Source organism: Hemitrygon akajei, chromosome 5, assembly GCF_048418815.1.
Source record: "Hemitrygon akajei chromosome 5, sHemAka1.3, whole genome shotgun sequence".
Classification (NCBI taxonomy): domain Eukaryota; kingdom Metazoa; phylum Chordata; class Chondrichthyes; order Myliobatiformes; family Dasyatidae; genus Hemitrygon; species Hemitrygon akajei.
The window spans coordinates 149,626,267-149,650,982 of record NC_133128.1 but is presented as its reverse complement, the minus strand read 5'-3'; the positions used below and the strand labels follow the sequence as shown (position 1 = coordinate 149,650,982).

Here is a 24,716-nt window from a genome sequence, read left to right as displayed (position 1 = left end):
TGGGCTATTTCCCCAAATCTTGACTTTCCGAAAGTGCTTCCACTTCTCTTTCAATAGAGCCACTTCTACAACATTCTGGGATAGGCAATCTCAGAGAATCACCATCCTCTCCAAAACTTACTTCTTAGTCTTATTCTTTTAATCTGTGTTTACTACAGATTAAATAATGCTTGCTTATTTCATTTTCAGTTAACTTTCCTTAGAAGATTCTACAGCTTCAAATCATTCCACATCAAATTCCATCCTTCACAATACAGACTCACAGAGAATCATAGATAAGTTCAAACTATCCAGCAGATTTCTGTCCAAGTCTTCTTGTTGTTTACACTGGTCTCAACTTTGGTAGAATTCATCATGTTTTGCAAAACAAAAAGACAACTTTCTGTGAAGTCATTTCACAAACCAACAGAATCATGGAATTCATAAAGATAGACATTTGTACTCATTAAATTCACTGGAAATAAATTCAGAAGTGGAGCACAATGCCACACAATGGACACAGTATCACAAGAGGCAAAGAACAACTTTCTATTCAGTGTACATTTTTTAGCCTCCTATGAGTCATCATAATGTTACCTGTTAACTGGAACCAACTGTGGTAAAAAAAATGTAATGAGGTTCTCAGATTATGATTGCTGCTCTATTGTGATTTCCAGTGGAATCAGGGTAAATGAATCAAATGAGCTCATAGCGTCTTCAAAGGTATTTTATTACCTCTTATAAATATTTCAACAAGATAAAATTAGATTTTCAAGAGCGACTTTTAGAAGTCCCTCATGCGCCTGAAGGACCCGATCATTGAGTTGTAGCCACCCCAGTCACTGTATCTCCTGTATTCCCCGGGTTTCAGGAAGTACTGTCGGCCTCTGTAGTTGGGATGTTCATAGAAGATCCAGTAACCATCCATCACCTGACAGGAGTGGATGTCACGGTAACGGAAACGATTGAAGACAGAGGGACAGTCGTCCATGAATTCCATCATCTGCCCTCCAAAATCAGGCCTCTCGTAAATCCTCATCCTGTAGTTTCCACCTCGGTACTGGAATAGGAATAAACACAGTTTTAGTAATAATGCTTTGTAGATCATACATTGTTTATAACACCAATTCATTTCAATATCTGCCTCAATGTTGCCACCAACTGGAACAACTGCTGGTTTAAACTTAAGTTAAAGGAAAACAGGGGAAAATAGTGGAAATTCTGCAGTTAGAACTTGGAACATAGAACAGTAGAGCACAGGAACAGGCCCTTTGGTCCACAATGTTGTGTGCAAGCAATTAAATTAGTAGATTTAAATTTAGCTGGCCATTTAAATTAAATGGTCAACTAAACTAACCCCTTCTGCTTAAACAATGTACATACTTATCCACTTCTCTCACGTTCATGTATCTATCTAATGATTTGAAAAAACCCGAATGTATCTGCTTCTAACATCAGCCTTGGGTCGTGCATTCCAAGAACCCACTATTCTCTATGTAAAAAACCTGCCTCGCACATCTCCTTTGAACTTACACACGCTACCTAAAATTAGGCATTTTAACCATAGCAAAAATATACTGTCCGTCTCCTTTATATATACCTTGCATTATCTGATAAACATCTATCAGATCTTCCCTCAGCCTTTGCCACAACAGAGGAAACAACCCAAGGCATTGCAACCTCTCGTTATAGCACGTGCCTTCTAATCCTGGCAGCATCCTGACAAGCAAAACACACACAAAGTGCTGGTGGAACACAGCAGGCCAAGCCAGGCATTTTGTGTGTGTTGCTTAAATTTTCAGCATCTGCAGATTTTCTTGTGTTAACATTCCGACAAGTCTCCTCTACACACTCTCCAAAGCTTCCTTCCTATAATGGTGTGACAAAAAGTGTATGCAAAACTCCAGACGGCTAGAAAAGATCAAGTTCCCAGCAACTTCATCTGTTGCTTCTCTCAATAGCCAGGGGTATATTCCATCAGGCTCAGGGAACATCCACATTCATGCTCTGAAAGAGACCCAACACTACCTCCTCCTTCACCTCGAAATGTCCTTGCATATTAATACACTTGGGCATACTTGATACCAATTAGGCACTTGTGCGGCAAATTCTCCATTTTCAGAGCCAAACAGCAAAAGATCAAATTCCCTGAAAAGAAATTGAAACTTACATAAGGGTAGGTGCGACACGACCTGATTGTGTCATTGAATCCCATCCAGCGTTGGTAGTCAGGATACTCTCCCCTGCTCAGGACGTACTGGTATCCCATGTAGTTGGGTTTCTCGTACAACACCCACCAGTCACTCTCAACACGGATGGAGTTACAGCGGCTGAAGTAAGGGGAGAGGTCGGCACAGTCGGAGCTGCACTCATAGTGCCGACCCTGGAAGTTCCTGTCCTCGTAGAAGATGATCTGTGGGATGAAACATATCTGTGTTAATAGTTGCTCAGGTGTTCATGGAGAATTCTCATTTAGTTCATTTACTGAGTAGCCCTTGCCTTTCCCATTTTGAACACAGTGAGTCTGGTAACCAACTGAATGTTTCACTGCTGAACACAAGTTGGTATTTATATGCAGGGTAGAAAGGCCTCACTGGGCAGTTTCTTGTTCTGCTGACACATCATTAAACATCAGCAAAATGTAACAAAATCCTTTTTTTCATTTATTGTAGAAAAGCAACAGAAAGACATTTGTTGCATCATGGATTCTTTCAGTTGTGCTTTCTTATCATTTCAATTGTTGTTTAAACCAAACAGTTCAGGAACATTCACAGCTACATATCACCCAGGTCCATTCACAAAGGTCAAAGTCGTATTTTGGTTCCCTTTCCCAAACTGCCTACATAAAGGAATTACCTTGTTAAACTGACAAACGTCTTTTGACAATCGATCTGCACAGTTTCTGCTACACAACACTGATTAGCCTCCTCTATTCTTTCATCAGTGAATTCAGCCAGATGAGTTAAATGTGATTTGTCTTCAATAATCTCTGCTGCCTGTCCCTTCATAATCCACCTGACCCTCCAACTGAGTTGTTTTCCCACCTCTGGCATTCATTATGTTTGCTCCACTTCTCTTGTTGAACACATTAAACAGTCAAAGCCTTCCACTCTCCTGTCATTGAAGAACTGTACACATACGCTCAGCATTTCAATTACCTCCAATTTCTGGATTCCTCACCAGCTTTGTGATATCCCATTCCTTTTAATTCATTTTTCAGATGTGAGAGAGGTCAATAATCAATAATTAGCTCCGATTACAATACGTGACTTCTGTTTATAAAAACAGTTGTAGATGAGTGTGTCCCCACAAAATCATTCAAAGTCTTCCCCAACCAGGACCTCAGGATAAGCCATGAGATCTGTAATCTGCCAAGACCCAGATTAGATGCATTCAAGTCCGGTGACCAGAAAAGTTTCCAGAAGTCCAGGGAAGCCATCTCATGAATGAAGTGGCAATTCTGTGCTAAACTTGAATCAATAAAGAATGATCGTCACCTGTGACAGGACTTGACTGCTACCACTTCTTACAAAGTTAAACAAAGCGACATTGGTGACACCAGGCCTTCACTTCCAGATGAGCTCACTGTTTTCTATGCTCAGTTTGACCACCAAAACATGGTGGAACCATGACAAGTTCCCACAACCCCCGATAACCCTGTGATCTCAGTCTCTGAGGCTGATGTGAGAGCATCCGTCAAGAGTGTGATTCCATAGAAAGCAGCTGCCCCAGAACGGGTAACTGGCCGACTACTTAAGACCTGTGCTGATCAACTGGCTAGAGTGTTTGCTGCGATCTTTAATCTCTCACTTCAGCAGTCAAAGTTACCCATTTGCTTCAAGCAAACTTCAATTATACCAATGCCTAAGAAGAACATGCTAATTTGTCTCAATGATTATCATTCAGTACTTCTTACATCCACAGTGATGAAATGATTTGAGAGGTTGATGATGTAACATCTTAGCTGCTGCCTAAGACCCAATTTGGATCCACTCTAATTTGCCTACCGACAGAACAGGTCCACAGCAGATTTAATTTATTTGGCTCTTCACTCAATCCTGGAACATCTAGACAACAAAGATGTGTACAACAGGATGCTCTTTATTGAATACAGCTCTGTATTCAATACCATCATCTCCTCAAAACTTCTAGACCTTGGCCTCAATAACTCTTTGTGTAATTGAATCCTCAATTTCCTTACTTGCAGACTCCAATCAGTTTGGATTAGCAACAAATTCTCCTCCACAATCTCCATTAGAACAGGTGTATCACAAGGCTGTGTGAGTAGCCCTCTCCTCTACTTGCTTTACTCTTGTGATTGTGTGGCTAAACACCGCTCCAATCCCATATTTAAATCTCCTGGTGATACCATTGTCATAGCCCGAATCAAAGGTGGTGATGAATCAGCATACAGGAAGGAGATTGAACATCTAACTGAGTAGTGCCACAATGACACTCTCTCACTCAACTGTTCCCAAAACCTATGGACTCACCTTGAAGGACTCTTCATCTCCTGGTCTCGATATTTATTATCATTTCTTATTAATTATCATTTTGCTTCTCAGCTCAAGCTGGTAAAATCTGAGATATGGAATTGCCAAACATACTCATTTCTCAATTGCTAGGAATGTTTAGACTATTCTAGTGCTGTTTAGTTCTGTGGCTTTCTGAAGATTTATGTAAATATTACTGTGTTGGCCTAATGCTATTGTGTAGTGACTTTTGGATGATAACAATTGTAGATATTACTATTGGGACAATGTATAAATGTTCATATTCCATAGTCTTTCAATTTCCTCTTTTAATACAGTGTATTTCTGCTCTTTTTTTACTGTAACATCCTGGGAAAGGTTTCACTGCTAATGTAATAGCTTTCTGTAGCAGCAGTGGTTGGGTTATGGTTAGAGATAACGGGTGTTTGGAATGTGAGCTGTCCAATGAGGGGACTGTTTTTTCTTGCTGTGTGCCTGAGACTGAGGTGATCTGGGTCTTTTGTTTGGCGAGAGATGGGAAGAGAAGATGCCAGATAGAAGAGGTCATAGAACCCAAAAAGGAGTGGACTTGGAGTTGGGCTGGGAGTCGATGAAGCCCGGGAAATCGATGGTGGATGAGCCGAAGGGAAACCATGAGCTCCAACTTGTGCAAATTAGACTGTTTCATTAAAATGGGCCTTTTTTGTTTTATTTTTCTTTATTAACCCTTTAGTCAAATTAAGAATTATAAAGCTAAACCATTTAATTGCATGTGATGTACTGTCTGTTATTTCGTGGTACTGATTTGAAACAGGGGAACAAATCATGCAGCATCTACACAAACACTGAGTTTTTGCACCTCGAATTTCACACATCTGGCGGGGCCAGAGATTGTCTTCCCTAGACTTACGCTGCCAACTGAACCTGAAGGTTACATCACATATTGATTTATCTATGTTATGTTTGATTGGAATGGCTATATCCATTAAATAATTGGTTCTTTCTTATTTATCCTGTAATGTTATATGCAGATGGCTATTACAGATTGTCTTATCTGAAATAATGGATCAATCGTAATATAATTTGTAGGACTTTGACTCTAAAACTGAATCAGACTTTGATTTATAAATTCAAAATTCAAAGTCACCACCTACAAGCCTGAGATTCTTTTTGCTGTGTGCATACTCAATAAATCTATATTATAGTAATTGTAAACAGGATCAATGAAAGAGGAAGAATATAGAAGACAAAAAACTGCGCAAGCTGCATTGTAGGATATGGCGTCTTTTCATGAGATTATACTTTAAAGCAAGAATGTGGTGAATAATGTTCGCCACTTGATTGTGCCTCTGTAAGTAATCAGATTGAGTTAAACTGTTGCGAGATCCTGTAATCTGTTGGAAAGTTTCTAGTTTCTCTTGACATCGTCTACATTTATTGTCTGGAATTTGTTGGCCTTTTATTATGTATTTTTGATCATTTTTTGTGTTAACCACCTGGACCTGTATTGCCACAAAGAACTCCTCTGTTTCTGAGACTCTGAGCCAGGCATTCTAAACTCCATTGCAAACATCAAGTCTACTCATGACGTAGGGAGGTCTTCTATGGAGAGGAGTGGGGTCATGCTTTTCCATTGGATAACTTTTTCATCTACAGTGATAATTTCTTTAATTTTCTGGGTTGGGTTTTCATTGAGTGTAGTGGAGTATTTCTCCTCAGAACTGCATCTGCTAACACAGAGTGATGAGTCCTGGTTTCATTGATGAAAATATATCCTGAGAAATTCTATCTGACCGTCATAAATACTTTATGTCTGTTATTCCTCTTTCTCATTCTGTCCTGGGTCATGTTAATCTCAGTGTGTTCGAGTGTACATGGTGGATTTTAAAATTTGTCATTTCATTTCTTAGTTTCCTTTGTATATTTTCCAGATCAGATTTGGACCCAAAACCTTGAAGTAAGTTCTGTCAAAAGATTTCCCTTGATTGTACTATGATCCATTGTGTTTGCATGTTGATATCCCAAATACTTTCTATGTTGCAGGATCATCCATCAGTTATATTGCTTCCTGCTGTTCTATTTTATTTTCTACTAGATCCATTGCAAGTATTTCGGTGTTTAATGTCCTGCACTTAACTAATCTAAAGTATATTCTTGTATCGTTTGAAAATCATTCTACTATTCAATTTAACTGCTTTTGCTATACTGATGAAGGAGTGTATAACTTCAAATCATCCATGTATGGAAGGTTTGTCAAGGTGTTGGCTTGTTTCTGATTTAATACCTGATTTTCATCCAATTCTGTCAATTAAAGAATAGATTTAAAGCCAGAAAAAAATGGTGAGCTTAGAGCACAGCCTTGAAAAATGTTTTTTTCCCCTGCGGATTCTGCTTGTCTCAGTGCATTAATTCTTTTTATAAATCCTTAAGTTAAAATTTCAGTATGGATGTTAATAAAATTAATACAATTTCCTGGGACCCGTACAGCTGGAATCAACCTATTAAGCATAGAAAGGTCTTTAAGAAATTGTGAACATTTCAAGCCAATGTTATTTTTAAACAAGAGACCCACATCCGTAGGGAAGATGAAAATCATTTTTTTTTAAATTTTGGAAGGGTTCTCAATATCATTCTTCATCAATTTAAAAAAATACAGGAGTGTCTATTTTTATTAATTTTAAAATCCCTTTTGTACATTTTAATACTGTCACTGATTCAGTTGGAAGATACTTAATTGTTACTGGTTTGTTATGTGGTCAAAAGGTAGCATTGGTATGTCTGTATGCACCTAATGTAGATAGTTCTGAATTTTTTAAGAGGTTATTTTCTGCACTGCTGAATTTAAATGAATATAAGTTGATTATGGGCAGTGACTTTAACTGCTGTCTCAATCCCTCAATTGAGAGCTGCATCCTGCATTAATTCCTTTTTACTAGAATATGGTGTGTTAGATATTTGGAGATTTCTACATCCTAAAGATAAAGATTTCTCCTTTTTTTCATAAGTACACGATAAATATTCAAGAATTGATTATTTTTTGTTAGCTGCATGATTGGTATGCTTTCTTTCAAATCTTATTATTATTATTATTATTCAAAAATAACACAGGTACATCGCAGTAACAACACTTACAATGCCTCAAAAAAAATTATCTTAAGGATTGAAAATTTTTGTGAATAAAAAAAACCCAACTAAGCAAGAAAAGTGAGGGGGAAAAAAGAAGCCCATTGGGGGTACAACCCCGGAGCCACGTGTCATACAAAAAGCTTCTAAAAATAAACATCAAACCGCCAACAAGAAAGAAAGAAATACAAAAAAAATTACACTTAGATCATGGAGGAAATCTATCAGTTAACTGAAATGATAATAACGAGCAAATGAGCCCCATCTCTTCTCAAAATCAAATAAAGGTTCAAAGGTTCGACTTCTAATTCTCTCCAAGCTAAGACACAGCATCACTTGAGAGAACCGTTGTGACAAAGTAGGAGCTGATATATCCTTCTCCACTTCAACAAGATGGCCCTCCTAGCTATCAATGTAACAAACGCGATAACATGTTGATCAGACACAGAAATACCATGGATATTTTGAGGAATTATTCCAAAAAACACAGTCAATTTATTAGGTTGTAAGTTGATTCTGAGTACTTTAGAAATTGTCAAAAAGACTGACTTCCAAAACTGTTTTAATATAGAACATGACCAGAACATATGTGTCAGTGTAGCTATCTCAGTTTTACATCTATCACAATACTTGTCAACATTGGAAATATTTTAGAAAGTCTCTCCTTCGTCAAATGGTAACGATGTACAATTTTAAATTGTATCAGTGAATGACTAGCACAGATCAAAGAAACGTTAACCAGCTTCAGAATCCGAGTCCAATCCTCCCAAATAAAAGTCAAATTGAGTTCCTTCTCCCAATCCTGTTTAATCTTAAGTAAAGGACACATATCCCATTGTAATAATCAATTATAAATTCTTCCAATAGAACCTTACATAGAAGGGTTCATATTCATAATAGTATCTAACAAGTCAGCCTCCAATATGTAAGGAAAATTACTTAAATATTTTTGTAAGAAATGACTAACTTGAAGATATTGTAAAAAGTGTGAATATGAGAGAGAATATTTATCAACTAATTGTTCAAAAGACTTCAATCTGCATTCTTTAAATTAATCTAAAAAAAGAATTAATACCTTTATTTTTCCAAAGTAAAAAAATTGGATCACTCCAGGAAGGTTTAAAAAAGTAATTATAATAAATTATACTACAAAGTTTAAATTTTTTAAGATTAAAAAAATTGCGGAACTGGAGCCAAATTTGTAAAGAGTGCTTAACCACAGGATATAGGTTTAAATTAGCAACTTTAGCTAATTGTATAGGTAGAGCAACTCCTAATAACGAAGTTAAATAAAACTGTTTCACAGCTCTCAGTTCCAGGTCTACCCAAATTGGCTGATCATTCCTATCACTCCAATAGAGCAAATATCGCAAATTAACAGCCCAATAATACATTCTTAGATTAGGCAAAGTGAGAACTTCATCCGTTTTCAACTTTTGTAAATGATATTTACTAATCCTTGGTCTTTTATTATCCCAAATAAAAGATAGAATAATAGAATTAATCCGATCAAAAAACTTCTTAGACAAAAAAAGGAATATTCTGAAATAAATATAAAAATTTTAGTAAAATCATTTTAACTATATGAATATGACCAACAAGTGGAAACATAAGTTGGCTCCATCTACTAAATGAGTGGTTCATAGAGTCCACTAAAGGAGGAAAATTGGCTTTATAAAGATCCTTATATTTTTTAGTAATTATGACACCTAAATATCTAAAAGAATCCATAACTTTAAAAGGAATATTATCATTTATAGAGACAGATTCATTTAAAGGAAGTAATTCACTTTTACTAAAATTTATTTTATATCCTGAAAAATCTCTGAATTTGTCAAATAATTTTAGCAAAGCAGGAATAGATTCTTCAGTCTTAAATATATACCAATAAATCAACAGCATAAAGAGAGATCTTGTGCATGGTCTCATTCACAAAAATCCCATGAATATTTTTGGCTTCATGAAGAGCAATAGCAAGGGGTTCTAATGTTAAATTAAATAACAAAGGACTTAATGGACAACCTTGTCCCCCGTGATAGCTGAAAAAAATGAGACCTCCAGTTATTAGTGACAACAGTAACAATAGGAGCTTTATATATCACTTTAATCCAATTACTAAATTTAATACCAAAACGAAGTTTTTCTAAAACATTAAATAAATATTTCCATTTGACTCAATCAAATGCTTTTTCAGCATCCAAAGTTACAACGCATTGTGGAGTTTTAGAAGAGAGCGAATATATAATGTTAAATAATCTCCAAACATTTGAAAAAGTAAAACAACCATTTATAAAGCCTGTTTGATCTTTAAAAATGATTTTACCCAAATACTCTCCAACCGATTGGCCATTCTCTTTGAGAGAATCTTAGCATCAACATTCAATGATGAAATAGGTATGTATGAAGCATAATCAATAGGATCTTTATCTTTTTTAAGAATTAAAGAAATAGAAACCTCATAAAAAGTAGAGGGTAAATTACTTTTCACAAAAGAATCTTTAAACATCTCCAACATATATGGAGAAATCAATTTTCCAAATTTTTTATAAAATTCTACAGGAATTTTTATAACATTCTACATCAAGTCCCGGGGCCTTACCAGATTGCATTGAAAAAGTAGCTTTATGAATTTTGGATTCAGTAATTTGGGCATCAAGAGTTTTTTGATCCCCAGCAGAAATTTTAGGAAAAGCAATCTTTCGTAAAAAAGCATTCATTTCAAAAGAATCTACTGGACATTGAGGTTTATAAAGTTCAGTATAAAAATCTTGAAAACTCTTATTAATTTCTTCATACTCCCGAGTCAGGGTACCATCCTTTCTATGAAATTTTCAAAATTTGCCTTTTAGCTCCTGCCGATTTTAATTGAGATGCAAGTAGTTTATTATTTTTATCTCCAAACTTATAAAATTGGCTCTTTAATTTAAGTAGATAACCTTCAATTGGATGAGTTAATAATAGGTTATATTGTAATTGAAGTTCCACCCTCTTTAAATGAGTCAATATTAGGGGAAGTCGCATAGATATTATCTAAATCTTTAATTTGTTTTGAAATTTTATCTAATTCTGATTTAGTCTGTATTTAAGTTTAGCTGAATAAGAAATAATCTGACCATGTAAAAATGCTTTGTATGTATCCCATATAATTAATTTGGACATACCTCCTATATCATTAAAAAGAAAAAGATCTTTTATCTGGCTTTCAATAAAACTGATAAAATCAGAGTTTTGCAATAAAGTCTGAGACATGCACCATGGTGGACGGGCAAAAATGACATCATCAAATTCAAAGGACAAACTCAAAGGCGCATGATCAGATATAGCAATAGCATCATATTCACAGTTTTTAACATTAGTCAAAAGGCAGGGATCAACTATAATATAATCAATCCTTGGATTTTTTTATAGATATGCGAAAAAAAGGAATAATCTCTATTATCAGGGTGCAAATGCCTCCATAATTCGATCAACCCAAAATCGGTCAAAAAGGAGTTAATAACTGATGCGGAATGATTTGGAAGTCGCTGATTAGTTGAGCTCTTGTCAATCATAGGATTTAAACAACAGTTAATATCCCCTTCCATTATCAACATATATTCATTTAAATCCAGCAATGAAGCAAATGCTTTTTACAAATGAAGGATCATCTAAATTAGGACCATACAAATTGACCAAAACAACCTTTCTATTACAAATCACTTCTTTAACAATTAAAAATCTACCATTAGAATCTGATTCAATATCTTCCTGAGTAAATATATTAGATTTAATAAAGATAGATATGCCTTTAATTTTACTCTGAGAAGTAGCATGGAGCTGTAAGCCATTCCACCATCCAAAAAACCTATTTTGATCTCCCACCCTGATATGCGTCTCCTGAGCAAAAATTATATCTGTTTGGAATCAATTAATAATTTTAAAAGTCTTTTTTCGCTTAATAGGATGATTCCAACCACATACAGTCCAACTTATTACATTAATCCATTTAAATGCCATACTATAATTTTATTCTAATTTACCTTATACATGCACAGAGCACATACCAATACGGGATTATCAAAGATGGCGGTGATGAAGAATACAACCATATAGAAAACACGCATGCTCCGGAACCACCCAATGGGAAAAAACTCCTAACTCTAAACCCACCCACCCTCCTAAAAGCCCGAAAAAAGGCAAGTGAACTAAGATAGAATACAAAGCCATGGGCCGCTCTGTCGGTCTCGTCTCTCCCTCCCCCCAGCCAGTACACAAAAAAATAAAATGGCTTTGCAAGAAAGACAGTAACGTCTCAACAAAGGAGAGTGTTTACATTCCATCATGTATTAAACAAAAAAAAGAACCAAAATAATATAATCTCTTAGAGAGAAAAACAAGTGCCATCTTAAGTTTAGCTTTACATCTCTAAGAAAACTTTAAATTTGGTTATAGGACACTATAATAAAACAGATAAAAAAGATTAATAATATATTTAACCAAACTAAATTTACAAAAATATTAATTAGTAATATCATAAGTAACTAAACCCTCCCAGATATATGCATGAAAATAAATGCTATTAGTAGGAGGAAAAAATTACCAATTAGTAAATTAAGAAACAACAAAAAGAAACATCAAGCCAAATATTAGATAAAAGGAACAAATCCTTTTATCCTCTTTTCTCAGCCAAATATCTAATTAGCCATTTAAACAGTCAAACTTAAACCGTAAATCTTCTTTCCAAGAAAAAAATCCAATAGGATGTATGATGAGCAGGTTTTCTTATCTTTTTTTATTAATCTCTGAATGAAAGATCCAAATAGCCTTCATATATCTTCATATATCTTCTTTTTGAAATGTGAATAATATACAGATAATCAAACAGCTTTTCAGATAGTTCATTCGGTAGTAGTGTCAGTGACGGTGATAGGTATAGCCTGAACAAAATCCAGCACGACTTTTGGGTCAAAGAAAATGCGTGGAGAAGAATTAGGAGGAAAAACTTTCATTCTTGTTGGGTAACTCAAAGAGGGAAATAGTTTCTTATCAGATGCTTGTTTCATTACCAAAACAAATCTTGATCTTTGTTCCATTACTTCTTTAGGATAATCTTCATAAAAACGGAGCTCAGACTCATTGAATCTGAAAACTCTCTGTTTTCTTGCCTGTCGCATTATTTGATCTTTAATTTTAAAGAGATGAAAACAAATCAAAATAAATCTTGGTCTGCTTAAATCTTTAAATTTCGAAGTAGACAGTCTATGTGCTCTTTCAATAGCAGGTGGCTGAGATAAAATAGTCAGAAAGGGTATGAAAGAGCTTACTAAAGTAAACCGTTAAGTCTTCATTTTCAGTTCCTTCTTGCAATCCAACAATTTGTATATTGTTTTGGCAAGACCTAGTTTCCAGGTCTATAGTCTTATTTTGATATTTTTCCAAACGGGTTGTAGTTTCAGACAATATTTGCTTAGTTAACTTCAATTCCTCTTCATGTTTAGTAACTTGAGTTTCCACATCTTTAAGTTTTCCCAGAAAAAATTTCATTTCATTATTATTCTTTTCCAGTTGATCTTTAATTGCCCTATTCTGATCTTGAATTGAATTCAGTGTCCATATGATATCTTCAGCCCATGATGACATTTCATCAGATCTTTCCTTTGGCATCTTTCCTTTTCCATTATCTTTGTCAGTAGGTTCATGCGGATTCTTCCAATTTCTCGTAGACATAGACATATTACTCCCCTTTAAGAATCAGCAATTAAAAATTTTAAATTCAAAATTTAAACTGGGGGGAGAGAGAGTAAACTAAGAGCAGCACAAAATTACTGCTACTCCATCGACAGACAGAGGCGGTCTCCGCAAGTGGTACCCTTTGTTGCTGATTGTGCGTATGACGTTATTGCGCTGTTGGATCATGCGCCAATGAAACTCACATTGAAGCTTTCCGACAACTCACGGAAGGCAGCTCAGTGGAGATTCAATGCTGTACTCCTCCGTGATTCAACTTTTTTAAATTTTATAAAAGAACAAATCTCTTTATTTTTTGAATTAAGTACAACTGAGGGTCTGTCAAAGTTGGTTATTTGGAATACAATGAAATCTTTTCTTAGAGAACATATAATTTCATATTCAGCAGCTTTAAGAAAGAAAACTAAAATTGAGCTTTTAGTGATTACTAACAGGATTAAAGAAATAGATAAAGTTTATTCAATATTACCTACTGAAGATTTATACAAGGAAAGGGTGAAACTTCAAATGCAGCATGACTTGCTATTGACTTATCCCATTGAGCAGCAACTTTTGAAATCAAAAATTCAATTTTATATACATGGAGATAAGTCAGGTTAGCTGCTCTACTCAAAGCATCTATGGCTAGAAGGCAGACTTTGAAAGTATGAAGATCTGATAGAACAGAAACATCTGACAGTCAGGAAATTAATAATTTTTTTTGGACTTCTACTCTAATCTTTATAAATCTGATTTTTCAGACAGCACCACTTCTATGAATGAATTTCTGCAAAGATTGAATATACCCCAAATTTCTACCCAAGATATGAATACTTTAGATGCACCCATTAATCAAGAGGAAATAGTAAGAGTTATATCTTCTTTTCAACCAGGTAAAGCTCCAGGACCGGATAGTTTTACTGTAGAATTTTTAAAGACATTTACGGATATTCTTACACCTCATCTATACCAAATTTTCACTGAATGTATATCTTCTGGGACCCTCCCGAAAACTTTTTATGCATCAATTTCAGTAATTCCTAAAAAAGGAAAAGATTTATTTGAATGCGCCTCTTACAGACCAATTTCTTTATTAAATGTTGATTCCAAAATTCTTTCTAAGATTTTGGCTAACAGGCTTGAGAACGTATCTACCTAAGGTCATTTCTAAGGATCAAACTGGATTTATTAAGAATAGATATTCATATTTTAATATTCAGAGATTACTGAATATCATTCATTCCTCTCCATCTAAAGAATTTGAATGGGTTGTTTCTCTTGATTCAGAGAAAGCCTTTGATAGGGTAGAATGGCCCTATTTATTTCAGGTTTTTGCAAGACTTAATTTTGGTCCATGTTTTATTTCTGGGATTAAATTGATTTATCAAGCCCCTTTGGTGGCAGTATAATAATCAAAAATCTTCTTATTTTAGGTTATATAGAGATACCTGGCAGGGGTGCCCTCTCAGTCTGCTACTATTTAATTTAGTTTTAGAACCTCTCTCTATTGCTCTTTGGGACTCCAATGAGGTTTTGGGTATTAAGAGAGGACATAGAGAGCATAAGGTTTTGTTGTAGGCAGATAACTTGTCTGTTTATATTTCTGATCCTAAGAAATCGATTCCTGCTTTGTTATCTATATTTTCTGAATTTAGTAGTTTTTCTGGATATAAATTAAATTTGCGTAAAAGTGAGTTATTTCCTATTAACAATTATTTTGATCAATATGCTCAATTTCCTTTTAGTATTACTAAAATTAACTTTACTTATCTCGGTATTAAAACTACCAAAAATTTTAACGATCTGTATAAATATAACTTTCTTCCATTAATTGAGTATATGCAGCAAGTAATTTCTAAATGGTCTCCTATGACATTATCATTAATTGGCCATATTAATGCTATTAAAATGATAGTATTACCGAACTTTTTATATGTATTCTAAGCAATCCCCTCTTTTGTTCCTAAACTGTTTTTTGATAAACTCTAAATTGTATCTTTTATTTGGAATAATAAAAATCCTAGATTGAGTAAACCTTTATTACAGAAATTAAAAAAAGTATGGTGTTATGGCTTTGCCAAACTTTAGATTTTACTACTGGGCAATTAACATTTGTTATATTGCTTTCTGGATTCATTTTTCAGATATACATGATTGTCCCTTATGGGTAGATTTAGAGAAAAACTCGGTAAAGGGGTATTCTTTGGCCTCTTTATTGGGAGCTCCTCTTCTTTTTTTGCTTTCTAAGATTGGTAGCTGAGATTTTAATCCTATTATTAAACATACATTAAGAATTTGGTTTCAATTAAGTAGATCCTTTGATTTTAATAACTTTGTTCTTTCTAGTAAAATCCATCTTAATTATTTTTTTAAAACCTTCAATTTTGAATCAGACCTTTTCAATTTAGAAAACCAAAGGAATAGTAACTTTTTTAGATTTGTTCTTGGGTAATTCTCTAATGTCTTTCACTCAGTTAGTGGATAAATATGACCTATCTAATGTACACTTCTTTAGATATTTACAAATTAGGAATTTTCTACATAATTTACTGCTAGATTTTCCTTTAGCTTATTCACCCAATATTATTGATACCCTTTTTCAGGTCAAACCATTTCAAAAAGGACTGATAGCTATAATTTATAAATGGTTATTGAACTTGTGTATGTTATCTAATGATAAAATTAAAGCTGCGTGGGAACTGGGGTTTCGAAATTCACTTTCAGATAATCAATGGGATAAAATTTTTCATTTGGTAAATACCTCTTCTATTTGTGCCCGTCACTCCTTGATACAGTTCAAGGTAGTGCATCGGGCGCAAACGTCAAAGGACAAATTAGCCCATATTTTTTTCTAATATTAATCCTATTTGTCATAGATGTAATATTGAGGTGGCTACTTTAACACATATGTTCTGGTCTTGTATCAAGTTAGATAATTTTTGGAAGAAGTCTTCAAAACTTTGTCAAAGGTTCTGAATTTGGATCTACAACTGAATACACTTACAGAAATTTTTGGGGTAATTCCTTCGGAAGCAGGAGATATTCCTGCTTCTGCTCAACGGAAGCAACTTTACAACTTGATTGGCTAGAGAGCCATTTTGCTTAAATGGAAGGGTTCTAATCCACCCACTGTTATTCAATGGCTTACCTCCATTATGCCCTGTTTAAGCTTAGAGAAAATATGAAGTCGGACATTTGATACATCCTCTAAATTTGAGGAAACTTGGCGACCTTTTATTCAATATTTTCATATTCTCTGACTTATGGCCCTTCCAGTTACCTTTTTGAAGCTTTGGATTTGATCAGAAAGTCTTTCCTTGTTTTTTTTGGCTTTCACTCTCAGTTTGAGCTGCCCAGTTCTTTCTTTTTTTGTTGTTTTTTTTATGTTTATATGTCAATTATAAAAGTTAATTTATCTTTTTTTTCTTTTTATGGATAAGAAAAGAATCTTTCCCTTTATTATATACTATTAGATTAATACTTTGTTTGATCTTGATAATGTTTATTTTTCCTTTTATTCAAACTGATATTGATATGGATATTTGTGATTATTCTCCTCGTCTCCTCTTTTTATTTAACTAATAAAAAGATTGATAAAGGAAAGGAAAAATGTGTTTTTTATAATGGTCTTTCTGCTATTTTGTTTGTTAATAGATGGGGTGACTATAGTACAGCAATGCTTCATAATCAGAATCAGCTTTACTATCTCTGGCATATGTCGTAAACTTACTAGCAGCTGTACAATTTGATACATGATTATATAGAAAAAATAAACAATAAATAAATTAATTATGGTTAGTATGTATATGTAAATTAAATAGTTAAATTAAAAATAGTGCAAAAACAAATAATAAAAAAGTGGGGCAGTGTTCATGAGTTCAATGCCCATTTAGGAATCATATGGCAGAGGGGTGTTCCTGAACTGCTGAGTGTGTGCCTTTAGGCTTCTGTACCTTCTTCCTGATAGTGACAATGAGAAATGGGCATGTCCTGGGTGATGGACACTGCCTTTCTCGGGCACTGCTCCTTGAGGATATCTTTGATACTAAAGAGGCTAGTACCCAAGATGGAGCTGACTCATCTTACAACTTTCTATAGCTTCTTTTGATCCTCCCCCCCATACCAGACAGTGATGCAGCCAGTCAGAATGATCTCCTCATGACATTCATTCATTTGATGTTTTATGAATTTCACAAGTATTGGGTGTAATTTATATATATTAAGAACTTCTAATAACCATGTGTCTGGGACAGAATCAAATGATCTTTGGTAGTCAATATAACAACATGAAAGATTTCTGCTTTTTCTCAAGTGTTGAATTAGAAATACAGAATATATCAGTTGTTCTTTACATGCCTTCATAATCTCACAGCATCCTCTCTGCTCTTCGGTAAGTAGATTGTGGTTATCTAACTGAGTGGTGATTAGTTGTGAGATGCAAACTGTTACAATTGTATATATAGTTTGTAAACAAGTAATAAAATGATATTTTAATGAGTCATTTGTGATCTCTCCATTTGGTAAGAGATATGTCCTACCTTCTGTCAAAAATTTGGACAGATTTTCAGGATTTTAAAGAAAATTGTTAATATGTATTAATTGGTACAGATGAATGTTGTGTTCTTTATACAAACTGTGGGTTATTCATAAAGACACATATTCTGGAAGAACATTACTAGAACTTTTATTTAACAGCAAACAGCAACCACATCTTAACATACAAGCATCTCGATCATTCTGTTATTTCTGTGTATGCTCATAGCTCCGTCCAATCACGTTCTTACACGTGACATGTGATATCACATCTTCCTTTCCTTAAAGAGAAAAACAGTTAGCAACATTAATCAAAACAAATGCATAATTTAACATGTCTCTATCAGTCTCTCTGGGGGTTTACGAACACGAGAAGACCTTTTAAGTGGTTCACAGAGTTCTTGTGTTTCGTTGTTATTTTCATGTTTCGTCTGGTCTGCATCAGTTAACAGAAACTCTGAAGTTGGCTCTTTCTTGAGGTCTTTGAGAAGAAATCACAATTCATTCATTTTTTATGCTGAGATTTCATCATTTCAATAAAACCTCTCAATTCCTTCACTTGTGCTTTCACTTCTTCAATTCTGATTCTTGTCACTCTTTGGCTTCAGATCAGTACTGTACTGTACCAGCAAGTTTGGTTTTGGTGGCAATGCTTTGTCAGATGCTGGTAACAAAGGGATGGGTCTGGGATTTTTCTTTAAGACTTCTTTTACTTTTGCCGCATTGGAATCAAATTCAGTTCTCTCTCACTCTTCCATCAAATCACTGTATTCTGAATCTGTGTCACTGTCCAGGACTAAATTTCTTTTCACCAAATTCAGTCTCTCACAGGCAGATAAACCCAATACTGACTGTACGTTCTTAGGCACGACCACAAATGAAAGCAGGTGCACCATATTTTTGTGTGATACTTTTGCCACACATGTTCCTTTAACTGGAATGTCCGCACCTGAATACCCAGTCACTTTTATATTTGTCTGATGTAACTTTGGTCTTGGCTTTAATGCATTAAATTCAGATTCTTCAAGAACATTTACTTGTGCTCCAGTATCAAGTTTAAACAGAATATTGTTTTCGTTCACTTGCAATAGCATAGTCCAGTTATTCTTACTTAGTTTGTTTTCACAAAGCACATCTGTATAAAACTCCTCACATTCATTTTCAAGCACTGCATGTATGTGTTTTATTTCTGTTCTACTTCTGCAACAGCTTGAGAAATGATTACTCTTACCACAGTTGTTGTACACTTTCCGATACGCTGGGCACATTTTAGGTAGGTGCTGCCACCCACAGCGATCACAAAGTTTGTTTCTTTCAGATGATGTCTTGCTCTCCATTGGTTTCATTGTCACTTCGTTATTTTTTCTAACTTGTTTGCACTTTACAATGTCTACACTGCCATTCTCGATAAAAAGCTCTTTAACCTGAGACATCACAGTCTCCGAAGCTTTGAGAGTGCCACAGCTTTTTCCAAATTCAAATCTTCTCTCAGACACTTATCCAGAATGCCACAAACAATTCTGTCTTTAATGAGAGAGTCTGTAAGCTCTGCAAACTCACAGCTTTTACTGTGGTTTCTCAACTCTGTAACAAATTGGTCAATCGTTTGACCAGGTCTCTGCGGACATTTGAAAAATTTATAGCACACATACATCACATTACGCTTCGGTATACAAAATGCATCAAATTATTCGATTATCACTTTTAAATTCAAATTATCTCCATGCTCAAAAGTAAAATGGCTATATACCTCAACTGCATCATCACCAATCATGTGGAGTAGAATCGCAGCTCTTGTTTTTTCCGATTTATTTTCTGCTCCGATAAATAAATTTCAAAACGCTGCTTAAATTTTTTCCGTTTTTCAGCTACGTTTCCAGTCAGCTGAAGCATCGATGGTGGTTGTAAAGCTTCCATGCTTAAAGCTGTTAGCAAACAACAAAAATGTTCACACTCTTTTTTTTCGATTATCTTCGCTTCTCCCGTGTTAGCGAAACGAATTATTCTTCCAGACCGACTTCTGACACCATGTTGTGTTCTTTATACGTACCGTGGGTTACTCATAAAAACACATATTCTGGAAGAACATAACTAGAACTTTTATTTAACAGCAAACAGCAACCATGTCTTAACATACAAGCTTCTCGATCATTCTGTCATTTCTGCACATGCTCATAGCTCTGTCCAATCATGTTCTTACATGTGACATGTGATATCACCACAATGAAAGCAAGTAAATTTGTCTCACTGCTAATACTTTTCTAGTTGTAGGTATTTTTATAACCTCTTTTAACATATCCGTTGCAACATCAGGTATTTGTGTGTGTGTGTGTGTGTGTGTGTGTGTGTGTGTGTGTGTGTGTGTGTGTGTGTGTGTGTGTGTGTGTGTGTGTGTGTGTGTGTGTGTGTGTGTGTGTGTGTGTGTGTGTGTGTGTGTGTGTTCTTTTTCTTCCCTAATCCAGCTCTCTTGGTTTACAACCACAGGAAAAGTCAATTCCAGAGAATCACCATCCTCTCCAAAACTTACATTTCAGTCTTATTACATTATTTTGGATTTTAGTTTTCTGAGGATTGAATAACTCTTGCTTACATCTTTTTTAGTTAACTTTCTTTACAATATTGTACAGCCTCAAATCATCCCAAATCAATTTCGACTCAACTTCCAGCCTTTACAATACGGACTCCTGCAAAATCACAGATAAATTCAAACAATCCAGCAGATTTCTGTCCATGTCTTTTTTTGTTTATACTGGTCTCAACTTTGGTAGAAGTCATCATGTTTTGTCAAAGTGCTCCTTTTGGTACTGTTTAACTCCATATTTCTATTTATGTTGTTCATACTTTTCTGAAGCCATTTCACAAAATGATCAAAATCATGTAAATCATGATAGCTATTTGTACTCATTAAATTTACTGGAAAATATTTCTGAAACGGGCACTGTGCCTCACAATGGACAAAATAATACAAGAAGCAATGAACAACTTTCTATTCAGTTTATATTTTTCAGTCTCCAATGAATCATCATAATGTTATCTGATCACTGGAACCAAATGTGGTGAAACAACTTAATGTGATACTCAGATTATAATTATTGTTCTATTGTGATTTCCAGTGGAATCAGAGTAAATGAATCGAATTAACTAATAGTGTCATCAATGGTATTTTATTGTCTCAGTAAATATTTCAACAAGTTAAAATCAGATTTTCAAGAGCCATCTTTAGAAGTCCCTCATGCGCCTGAAGGACCCAACCATTGAGTTGTAGCCACCCCAGTCACTGTACTTCCTGTATTCCCCGGGTCTCAGGAAGTACTGTCGGCCTCTGTAGTTGGGATGTTCATAGAAGATCCAGTAACCATCCATCACCTGACAGGAGTGGATGTCACGGTAACGGAAACGATCGTAGACAGAGGGACAATCGTCCATGAATTCCATCATCTGCCCCTGAAAGTCAGGCCTCTCGTAAATCCTCATCCTGTAGTTTCCATCTCGGTACTGGAATAGGAAACACCGTGTTAGTAATGACGTTTTGCAGAATATTCACTCATTCTACACTACAACCAAACACCAATTCATAGACTCAACACTGATTTCAATGGGAATTACAGTCAAGTGCAAATTGATCATTTCATTAATCATCTGCCTTAATGATCTCACCAAAAGCCGTTGCTGCTGCTTCAAACATCAATTAAAGGAAAACATAGGAGAAAGTATGAGAAATTCTGCATTTAAAACCTAGAACATAGCAACACACACAAAATTTTGGAGGAACTCAGTAGGCCAGGCAGCATCTATGGAAAAGAATACAGTCAACGTTTCAGGTTGAAACACTTCGGCAAGACACGAGTTTCGGCCTGAAATGTCGATGGTACACTTTTCCATAGATGCTGCCTGGCCTGCTGAGTTCCTCCAGCATCTTACGTGCATTTGGATTTTCAGGATCTGCAGATTTTCTCTTGTTTTAGAACATGGAACAGTAGAGCACAGGAACAGGCCCTCTGGTCCACATTGTTGCTCTGAATCCAGTAAATTAGGAAATTTAAATTTAGTTGGTCATTTTCATTAACTCCTTTCTGCTTAAACCATGCCCGTATCCTTCACTTCCCTCACCTTCATGTGCCTAAGTAAATCTCTCTCAGAAGTCCCCATGTATCTGCCTCTAATAACACCTTTGGCAGCATATTCCAGTCACTCAAACACTGTGAAAAAAGCCCCTCACATCTCCTTTGAATTCACATCATCCCACCTTAAGCTCATGCCCTCTGGTATAACTTTTAACTGTGGTAAAAAGATACTGACAGTATAAGGGATGTCTACTTATCTATGCATCTCTTAATGTTATAAACCTCTCTCAAATCTCCCCTTCAGCCTTCCTTGTTCCAGAGAAAACAAGATAAGCTTGCCCAACCTCTCATTATAGCACATGCCTTCTAAGCCTGGCAAAATTCTGATAAGCCTCCATTGCACCCTCTCCAAAGCCTCAACATCTTTCCTATAATGGTGTTCCCAAAACTATATGCAATGCTCCGGATGTCTAGAAAAGAATCAAAGATGTTGGTCAAGATGCCAGCAAATTCACCTTTTGTCTCTCTCAATAACCTGGTGTATATTCCATCAGACTCTTTAGAAGACCACACAGTACCTTTTCCTATACCTCAAAATGTACAGACATGTTAATACACTTGGGAAGATTTAGTACCAATTAGGCACTTGGTAAGCCAATTCTCCATCAGCAGAGCCAAACTGCAAAAACTCAAATCCCCTAAAAAACACTGAAACTTACATATGGGTAACTGCGACAGGACCTGATTGTGTCATTGAATCCCATCCAGCACTGGTAGTCAGGATACTCTCCCCTGCTCAGGACATACTGGTATCCCATGTAGTTGGGTTTCTCGTACAACACCCACCAGTCACTCTCAACACGGATGGAGTTACAGCGGCTGAAGTAAGGGGAGAGGTCGGCACAGTCGGAGCTGCACTCATAGTGCCGACCCTGGAAGTTCCTGTCCTCGTAGAAGATGATCTGTGGGAAGAAACATATCTGTGTTAATAGTTGCTCAGGTGTTCATGGAGAATTCTCATTTAGTTCATTTACTGAGTAGTCCTTGCCTTTCCCATTTTGAACACAGTGAGGCTGGTAACCAACTGAATGTTTCACTGCCGAACACAAGCTGGTATTTATATGCAGGGTCGAAAGGCCTCACTAGGCAGTTTCTTGTTGTTCTGGTGACACAACATTAAACATCAGCAAAATGCAGCAAAATCCTTTTTTTCACTTATTGTCGAAAAACAACAGAAAGACATTTGTTGCATCGTGGATTCTTTCAGTTGTGCTTTCTTATCATTTTAATTGTTTGTTAAACCAAACAGTTCAGGAACATTCACAGCTACATTTCACCCAGGTCCATTCACAAAGATCAAAGTAGTATATTGGTTCCCTTTCCCAAACTGCTTACATTGAAGAGATACCTTATTAAAATGACAAACATCTTTTGAAAATCCATCTGTATAGTTTCTGCTACACAACCCTGATCAGCCACCTGTGTTCTTTCATCAGCGAATTCAGCTAGATGAGTCAAATGTGATTTGTCTTCAATAATATTTGCTGACTCTCCCTTCATAACCCCCTTGATCCTACAGAGTTAATGTTGCCTTTCGCAGTGGTTCCTTGTAGTTTTCCCACCTCCAGCATTCATTATGTTTGCTCCACTTCTCTTGTTGAACACGTTGAACAGTCAAAGCCTTCCACTCTCTTGTCACTGAAGAACTGTACACCTACACTCAGCATTTCAATTACCTCCACATTCTGGATTCCTCACCATTCCTGTGATATCTCATTCCGTGTAGTTCATTTTCAAATGTGAGAAAGGCCAGTAACTCTGTTTACAATAACTGACCCTGGTTTATAAAAACGATCATCCACCAGTGCGCTCCTCAAAAGCATTTAGTGTCTTTCCTAAACAGGAGTTTAGATGAACCATGAGATCCAGAGTGTGCTGAGGACCAGACCACAGGCATTGCAGTCTGGTGACCAAGAACATTACCAGAGGTCCATGTAAGATCTCCACAATGCATTTCATGAACAAAGTGACAATTCACGGCAGAACTTGGATGCTCATCAGGTTGTGGCAGAGTTTGAATGCTAACACTTCTCACAAAGTAAAATCAGGCAACACAGGTGACAACAGGTAGTGAGGAATCAGCGCGTGGAAATGAGATTGAAAATTGGCTGACTGGTGTCACAAAAACAACCTCTTACTCTATGTCAGCAAGACCGAGAAGCTGATGATTGATTTGAGGAGGAAGTTGCCGAGGGGCATGAGCCAGCCCTCATTGTAGGATCAGAGGTGGAGAGGGTCAGCAACTTTAAATTCCTTCGTGTAATCATTTCATAGGACCTGTACTCTGCCCAGCTGAGATTATTGAAGGCAAATCACATCTGAATTTGTTGATGGAAGAACAGAGTTGGCTGATCAGTGCTGTGCAATTAGGAAGAAAGCACTGCAGAGCCTCTACTTAAAGGTTTGTGTAGATTCGGCATGACATTTAAAGTATTGACAAACTTCTGTAGATGTTATTGCTATTAGGGAGTGTTTGCTAATGCTATTGGGGAAGGTTTGAACTAGATTTGCAGGGGGGTGGGAACCAAAGTAAAGAGGCAGAGGATGGGGAGGTTGGAGCGCAAGCAGAGACAGCTTGTAGGGAGTTTGTGAAGAAGGATAGGCAGATGTTAGACCATGGATGCACTCAGCCTGATGGTTTGAGATGTCTATTTTAATGCAAGGAGTGTCACAAACAAGGCGGATGAACTTAAATCGTGGAACTGTGACATTGTGGTCATAACCGAGACTTGGATGTCTCAGGAGCAGGAATGGCTGCTGAGTATGTGTGCATTGAGTT

The 24,716-nt window shown here is 35.9% G+C and overlaps 2 protein-coding genes across 2 annotated transcripts; both read right to left on the bottom strand.

Annotated features, from left to right (window-relative positions):
* Nucleotides 1-690: 690 nt before the first annotated feature.
* On the bottom strand, nt 691-19,246 carry LOC140727254 (gamma-crystallin S-1-like). Its single transcript, XM_073044516.1, has 4 exons — nt 19,045-19,246; nt 6,736-6,752; nt 2,150-2,425; nt 691-1,039 (listed from the first exon to the last, which is right to left on the bottom strand). Exons 1-4 carry the CDS (start codon nt 19,244-19,246, stop codon nt 764-766), a joined length of 771 nt encoding a protein of 256 aa, XP_072900617.1. The 3' UTR covers nt 691-763.
* A 1,715-nt stretch (nt 19,247-20,961) lies between these two features.
* LOC140728312 (gamma-crystallin S-1-like) lies at nt 20,962-22,950 on the bottom strand. Its single transcript, XM_073046851.1, has 3 exons — nt 22,926-22,950; nt 22,597-22,839; nt 20,962-21,308 (listed from the first exon to the last, which is right to left on the bottom strand). Exons 1-3 carry the CDS (start codon nt 22,932-22,934, stop codon nt 21,033-21,035), a joined length of 528 nt encoding a protein of 175 aa, XP_072902952.1. The 5' UTR covers nt 22,935-22,950; the 3' UTR covers nt 20,962-21,032.
* Between the last annotated feature and the right edge of the window lie 1,766 nt (nt 22,951-24,716).